This window comes from Gobio gobio (assembly GCF_949357685.1).
Source record: "Gobio gobio genome assembly, chromosome: 11".
Taxonomy (NCBI): domain Eukaryota; kingdom Metazoa; phylum Chordata; class Actinopteri; order Cypriniformes; family Gobionidae; genus Gobio; species Gobio gobio.
Window position 1 is genome coordinate 23,034,604 of NC_137104.1, and position 8,193 is coordinate 23,042,796.

General features: G+C 38.8%; 1 protein-coding gene across 1 annotated transcript; it reads right to left on the reverse strand.

Annotated features, from left to right (window-relative positions):
- Positions 1 to 1,084: 1,084 nt before the first annotated feature.
- Positions 1,085 to 7,320, reverse strand: LOC307133642 (uncharacterized protein). The gene is made up of 4 exons (XM_079828785.1): positions 7,180 to 7,320; positions 6,156 to 6,476; positions 4,571 to 4,864; positions 1,085 to 1,704 (listed from the first exon to the last, which is right to left on the reverse strand). Exons 1-4 carry the CDS (start codon positions 7,226 to 7,228, stop codon positions 1,553 to 1,555), a joined length of 816 nt encoding a protein of 271 aa, XP_079684911.1. The 5' UTR covers positions 7,229 to 7,320; the 3' UTR covers positions 1,085 to 1,552.
- Positions 7,321 to 8,193: the final 873 nt, after the last annotated feature.

An 8,193-nucleotide genomic window follows, 5' to 3' on the forward strand; every position in this document is an offset into this window, starting at 1 on the left:
ACCGTTGCCACTCTCCCAGAGGGAGGCAGTATAGCCGAATCTTCATCCCCAGAGGACTGGAACTCCCCCTCCGATGCAGCAAACGACATCTGATTGTCCGCTGGAGCCCCGAAAGTCACCACTGGACGCCCATGGGAGGGGCCAGCGGGTTCTCCCGGAAACTCAACCGGTTGCGGCACTTGTGAGGGTTCAGGGGCCCGCGGAGGTTCGCTCGGCGGGTTTGCCCTGAACGTGATGCTCAGGTCACCCCGGCCATCCGTCGAAGTAGGTCTATTCTGCGGTGCAGGAATAGCACTACATCGAGGTATGGGTAGGGGGACTCCGCCTTCCCGAAGGTAGGTGAGTCTCGACCTAAGCGCCGAGATAGTCATGTTCCCGCAGTGGGAACATGGACTATCCGCAAACGCTGCTTCAGCGTGCAGGATGCCCAGACACGTGATGCAGCGATTGTGACCGTCAGCAGGCGATAGGGAACGACCGCATCCAGAAACGCACGGGCGGATGACATCTTGAAAAAGACGCAGTGTCACACCCGTGTACTCTTTTTGTGAGGAAACGCTCTTAGTGCTGAAGCACCCAGGGATGCCCGCTGCAGAACACAGGGAAAAGGTGCAGCCTGTGTCTGCACTCACTGTAACGCCCTCACCGAACCAACTCAGAAATATGCAGTGGTGCTGTGAGAACAGTTTTTGCTGCAAGCAGCTGTGAGCACGCGGTCTCGCAGTTTTGTGCCGTCTCGCCAACACGAGCCTCCCCACGTCCTCCTTCTCTCTTGCTGAAGCGAATTCTCGTTTGAAGAATTGCGTCCGTTTTTCTTCGCATTAACGCCAGTTCGGCTCCGAAGTGAATGACAACTGCGTGTTGCTCTCGCTTCCGCTTTATACCCGCAGTGCGGGGCGGAGCGCGAGATGCAAATCTCGCACGCCAATGGCCATTGGCCTGTTCTCCATATCTCAAAGCTGATAGGGGCTCTCTGAAGTGATCCCAATTCATCGGTACGTCCGACATACATCGAACGTGACCGACTGAAAGGGAACTGAAGCAAAAAGATTACAATTACTCATGAAACATGCTTCCTGCAAATAGATATGCCAATGTATTTTTAATATTAGTAACTATTGCCATATTTCATCTGATGTACAGCAATGCCAAACACCAAAATAAGTTTGACGAATAAAAATTTGTCAAAGCAAAATATAGATAAACTGAAAACTCTTTGAAACTATTCACTTTTTAAGTTATGACGTCTAAGAAATGCTGTTTCTGGGTCCATGCCTTCATTCATTCATATTACACATTTAAGCTAAGCATTTAAAAATGTATGGTGTACACAACAGTCTCCGTGCTCATGCCGTCCCAAACACAAGTATTTTAAGGATTTATAAAAGATGAATCACTGTATGGCCATCTGGGATTTTGGTATGGAGATGAAGATTATAATTTTTGGGTAGTATTACATCCCATCATGAGTGTATACATTAGCAACGCTTGTTGTTTTCTCGGGGCATCTGGTAGGGTTTGAACCCATAAGCAGTGACGTGCAACGTCAGACTTAACAAGTGGATGGATTTTTGCATAGACATATCATCACAAAAGTTTTTCGTCCCAGTTTATAAACAATCACTGTTATCAGAAGCAGGACACTAAAAAATAAGCAGAGAGACAGGTATATGTATTTTACAGCAAAGCACACATTTGATGCATCTGCGGAGAGAGAAAATAAAAAAAGTACATTTAGAAAAATAAAACATTAGAAAACAATGAATAAAGAAATGTGATTAAATAATATTGTTCAAAAGTTTGGGGTCAATATGATTTTTTAATGTTTTTTGACAGAATACTCATGCTCACAAAGGTGATAACAGTAAAATTGTGAAAAAATATTATTTTTTATTATTTTATTAGTAATATATATTTAAAAATAATTATTTTGTACTTTCATATATTTGAAAATGTAATTTATTCCTGCAATGTAAAAGCTGAATTTTCAGCAGTCATTATTCCAGTGTCACATGATCCTTCAGAAATCATTCTATAGAACGTTCAAAAGAACAACATATGAAATAGAAATGTTTTGTAACATTATAACATTATTGTATTTACTGTCACTTTTCATCAATTTAATGCATCCTTGATTATAAAAAGTATTGGTAACACTTTAGAATACTGATCCGTGTCATTAATGAATAACTACACAGGAACAAGTGAGTAATGCAGTATTTACACCAGTAACTACTAATAACTAACAAGAAACTTTGTATTAATGAATTTATAAGTAATAGCGCTCAGTTGAATGTGGAAGTTCACTATTAGCTAATCAGTAACTACTATTCTTTTTTAATACCTCCCGGAGGACTACAAAGAACTACTATACAGGTTCATAATTAATGTCAATAATGCATAATGTATAATTAATTCTAAAGTGAAGATTATGGTAACCCACTAGTAATGACTCAGGTATTATTAAATCCTTCAGAAGGAACTACTAATTATTTGGATCAGTATTCTAAAGTGAAAAACATACAACTCTGTAGTAATTACTGAAGTCATTAAACTTTTGACGTTTTTGTAACGTTTTCAATAGTACTGACTCAAGTGTTACTATACTTCTATCGGAATGACTAGTTATTTGGATCAGTATTCTAAAGTGAAGATCATGGTAACCCACTAGTAATTACTTAAGTGTTACTATCCAAAACTTTACAAAAAACTCAAAAGCTTGCAATGACTTTGTCACAGTGTGTCACGGTTTGTTTCATGTTCATGTTTTATGTTCTTATTTTGTCATGTTCACTGTCATGTTTCTTGTTTGTCATGCGATTCCCATGCCCTCATATGTTCTTGTGTCATGTTGTCATTGGTTCATTGTTTAATCATTGGTCACAGGTGTGTCATGCCTGACGATACCTCCCACTGGACACTTGAACACTATATCGATCATCCCCTGTTGTTAGGTGGTTCTTCATTTACCGTGGGAATTACAGATGAAAGGCCCCACAATCCAACAGTACCCTCTACACCAGAGAGTCCTGTCCACGTCCAGAGTCCAGCAATGCCACCTGCCCACATCCAGAGTCCTCTCCACGTCTAGAGTCCAGCGACTTCTCCTGTCCACGTCCAGAGTTATGTCCACGTTGAGAGTCCAGCGACCACCTCTCCTGTCCACATCCAGAGTTCTGTCCACGTCTAGAGCCCAGCCCCTGACCAGCGTCCAGAAATGGCTCCAGCCCCTGACCAGCGTCCAGAGATGGCTCCAGCCCCTGACCAGTGTCCAGAGATGGCTCCAGCCCCTGACCAGCATCCAGAGACAGCTCCAGCCCCTGACCAGCATCCAGAGATGGCTTCAGCCCCTGACCAGCGTCCAGAGACCCCATTGCCCAAGGGAAAACATTCAAAAAAGGGGGCAGTGGGTGCCTTGATAAGGCCACAAAGGCCTCTTCCTGAGCCGCCATGGTCCCATGAACGGTTTGCATCGCCATGGTCCCATGAACTGCCCAAGCCGCCATGGTCCCATGAACGGTTTGCATCGCCATGGTCCCATGAACTCCCCAAGCTGCCATGGCTCCCTGAGCTGCTCCATGACCCAGGTCCGCCCACGCTCCACGGCCCAGGCCCACCCACGCTCCACAGCACAGGTTCGCCCACACTCCACGGCCCAGGTCCACCCACGCTCCCATCCCCGCCCCCCTAGACTTTTGTTGGTGTTTTGGTTTTGTTTGGGCGTCTGGGGCCGCCCATAGAGGGGGTATGTGGCGCCCACAGTGTGTCACGGTATGTTTCATGTTCTTATTTTGTCATGTTCACTGTCATGTTTCTTGGTTGTCATGTGATTCCCATGCCCTCATGTGTTCTTGTGTCATGTTTTCATTGGTTCATTGTTTAATCATTGGTCACAGGTGTGTCTTATCTAGTCATTAGTTTCTGTGTATTTAGTCCTCATGTTTGCCATGCGTCTTGGGCTAGTATTGATGTTGTAACCCGTTGGTTGGTGAGTTTGTTTCTGTTCTAGTTTAGTTCATATTAAGCCAAGCCCAGTCTAGCCTAGCTTAGCCAAGCCTAGTCTTTGGTTATTGTGAATCTGTGCACTATGGGAATTTAAATAAACTGCACTTGGGTTCTGCAACTCGCCTCAAGTGGACTCGTATGTTACAGACTTCAGTAATTGCTAGACAGTTAAAATGTTTTTTCACTTTTATCCTTTAGAAGGATGTAGGAGTCATTACTGGTGGGTTACCATGATCTTCACTTTAAAAATATGTATACATTATGCATTATTCATGTTAATTATGAACCTGTAAATAGTAGTCCTCTAGGAGAAAAAAATAGTAGTTACTGATTAGCTAATAGTGAACTACCTTATTCAAATGAGCACTATTACTACTAATTCGTTAATCAGAGTTTATTGTTAGTTAATAGTAGTTACTTGAGTGTTATTATTGTATTTGTTCCTGTGTAGTTATTCATTAATGATGGATCAGTATTCTAAAGTGTTACAAAGTATTAATTTCTTTGAAAGAAAATCTGACCCACAAACTCTTAAACGGTATATTTTAGAGATATTATACTGTACCGTGTTGCTGAATGGTCTTGGTATAGAGCTGTCCTCCGAACTCTACCACACACACACACTTCACCTTCTTGCCCCACTCCTCAGCAGTGATCAAGATTTGGTTCCTGGTGATCTGGATGTCACCATCATTCCCATGTGTCAAAATTGGCTGTCCTTTCTCCTTTCTCCCCTCTACAGCCCAGGACATATGAACCTGAGAAGCCCTGACCCCGGTCACAACACAATGAAGAGGGACTAAAGGACTGGTCAGGATCAGCGGTGTAAGAATATCAATAACAGGAAACACAGTGTGTTCTGGAAAGAGATTAGGAGAAACATTTGGTTATAATGGAAAGAAATACTAAGCATGAAAATACTTTAAATCAGTGGTATTAAAAGTGTGAGGCATAGGCTACTACTCTTACAAATAAAAGTTCTTTATTGGCATTGATGTTACATCGAGAACCTTTAATATTAACACAATCTTTCCATTGCACTGAAGGTTCTTTATTATGGAAAAAATGGTTCTTTTAAGAAATGCTATTGCATGCCATTTCTACTGTAAACCCTAATGTTCAAAGTAATTAATTGGTTTGAGTAGGGTAAACTTAAATTAAACAAATGAATTCAATCAAATTACGTTTTACAAGTATTTAGAACTTTCTTTTTCTTTTGAGTTCATGAAACTGACACATTTTAAGTAATCTGAATTGTTTCATTGTTTTGAGTTTTGTGAACTTGTTTCTTTTAATTTAGACTAACTTAAATTTAACTGAAACTGGGCTGGGACTTCTATTTCCCCATATTTTTCTATTTTCTATTTCATTACATGACTTTTGAAAGGGAGAGTAAATTCTAAAATTAAGTGTTATATAAATATTTTTCTGTTATGTTGGGTTTTCTGGGGGTTACCATTATGGTGACGAGTGAGAACAGATATATGATAAATGTTCTATATTTTGCAGACTCAGTCATTCAGCAATTGTTATGCTATTTTAATGCTATCAAAGCCTTGTGTTACCAATTAGCAAGCTAGCATTTACTGAATTAGCTAGTTAAAGATAGCTATGTTGAAATTATGCAAAATTGAGATTATGCAATCATTTTAAATTAAATGTATGAATTAGCTTGCTGAAATATTTCAAAATAAAAATCTGCAAGTTCTGCTTACTTACACTTTTAATTTCTTAACTTAAAATTTTTGATGTAACTGATTACCTATTTTTTTTCGAGTTTTGCCAACTTATTCAGGTTTACAGTGCACCACTTCAAAACCCCCTTACCTTTATTTTTAAGAGTGAGTGACGGGAGTCATGGATAATTCAGTTAAGCCAAGAATGAAATTTAAAATTAGATTAAATAAGTGAAAAATTTATGATTCTAGGTCAATATTTAATCCTGGATATAAATGCCATTATTAAACCTTGGCTATAAATTTAATATACCATAGTTACCCATTCATTTTAAGATATTTTGCAACGTCCTATAGTTGACCTGATGGTGCCACCAATAATGACATTTTTGTCTTCTGTGTACGTATATTACTATAAACAAAATAATAAATTCACATTAATAGATTATTATTATTATTTTTAATTAGACCCACCTTTCACAATAACCCTGGATCCATTGCCAATGTGAGCAAAGCGGCTTTGCACAGCTGCACAATAGTACATACTGGAGTCATGCACCGTTGAATTGGTGATAACAGCAGAACAAATACTGGTCCACTGGTCGGACAAGTGATGAGGATCAATTTGAAGTCTGTCGGTGAGGCTGATTGTTGCATTCTCAGGAATGACTCTCAACCAAGCCACCGTGGAACACGGGGAGTACAACTCTACAATGTTGCACTTTAAAACAACGTCCTCTCCAGCCATCACCTCTGCAACTGTCGGCCACTGTGTCACAATGAACGGCTTTGTCCCTAGATGAGAGATTGTTATGTTTAAGTTAATACTTCTGACTATTTCCTGTTGTGGATTTTATACAACAGATGTTTGAACAATGTAAAGAAACATTGCATTTTTTATAATTACAAACTTATAATGCAGACAAGCCTAACAATGTTTGCTAAATTCATATAATACTTACAAAATATGCAAACAAATATAAATACATCTCGCAGATTAAATATTAGTGTTAACCATTGAAGCCCACTTTAAATAAACTTGGTTGCACTTTATTTCGATAGCCCACTTTAGACATTCTACTAAGTAACTTCGTAACTATACTTGCCAACCAGCTCTCATGAATTGATAAATAAATACATGTCATCTAACTCTCATTAGAGTTTTAGTAGGTTGTTATAGGTTAGGGTTAGTAGAATAAGTTACCATGTACTTGCAAAGTTACTTATAGTCAGTAGAATGTTGGGAGACCATCAAAATAAAATGTTATCAGATATCAAGCAGACAGTCTACTAATACTCTTAATGACTTGTAGTTGTATGTTGTAGTAGGTACTTATGTAGTTGTAAAGTTACTTATAGTTAGTAGAATGTCTAAAGTGGACTATCGAAATAATGTGTTACCGACTTGATTTTTGTATCAATTTAGAAGTATATTTCTAGAAACTAAAACTTTCAGTTAACAAACTGCTTTATTACAAAATGAGTAAAATATATTTACCTGTTCCCACAGTGTGAGACACCCAGATCATCATCAACCAGATGCTCATCTTTTATGTCTGACTATTACACAACCAAATCTAGCCTTCATTTGTCTTGATCAGCAAAAAGCAGGTCTTCCTTTCAGCCGTCTGTGATGGGTCTTCTCATAGAGACAGAAAACACAGGATATTCAAAACTGTGGCATGTCTAGCATTAAAATGCAGTGTGATTGGTATCATAAACTTTGACTGAAATGCAGGACCTCAGTATATTCCATTTCACTTTTTAAAACTTATGTTAATATCTTTTGAAATTTAAATCTGGAACAGTGTTAAATAGTAATTGTATATTCACAGTGACATCCTCAACATGGAGGATCTTTCTTCTGTGTTGTTTTCAATATTATTCAACACTTTCTTGAGAATTTTGTCACTTGCAGTGTTTTTATGTATTAGATTGTTTGTTTTATTTCTGATCACTCAATCAATCAAAGATTCTGAGGTTAAATCTGCTCTATGTTGATACTGTTAAAGCTCAAAAATAGCCTTTTAACAGCACAAAACAACATATCTTGAGGCAAATCAGCAGTTTTATGCTATTTTATAATCACCATCATAGTTTGCAGATAAAATCAGTGAAGCAAACTAATTTCCTTAGTGTGCATGGGGTCAGTTGATAATATGAATAGATATAAAACAGAGGGGGTTAGTGCAGAAAATATAGCACTCATTCTCAGAATTTTTTCTCAAGGCCCCCCCATTGATCACAGAAATATCAAACCATTATCTGAAGCGTCACAATGAAGACGCTAAAAGCACCCCTAGGCGTCACTATATCGATGCGCAGGGTGCTCCATTGATTTCTGTTGTTTGCGCAATGCGTCAGATCAAGACGCATTTAATTCTTTGCATTTGTAAAAACAGACAAGATTTTATGAATATTTATAGGCTACTTTTATATATTGGAGCAATTAACCCAACTCCTACTCTAAACCTACCCACTTCTAAACAATATAAAACACATAATAGGTAAA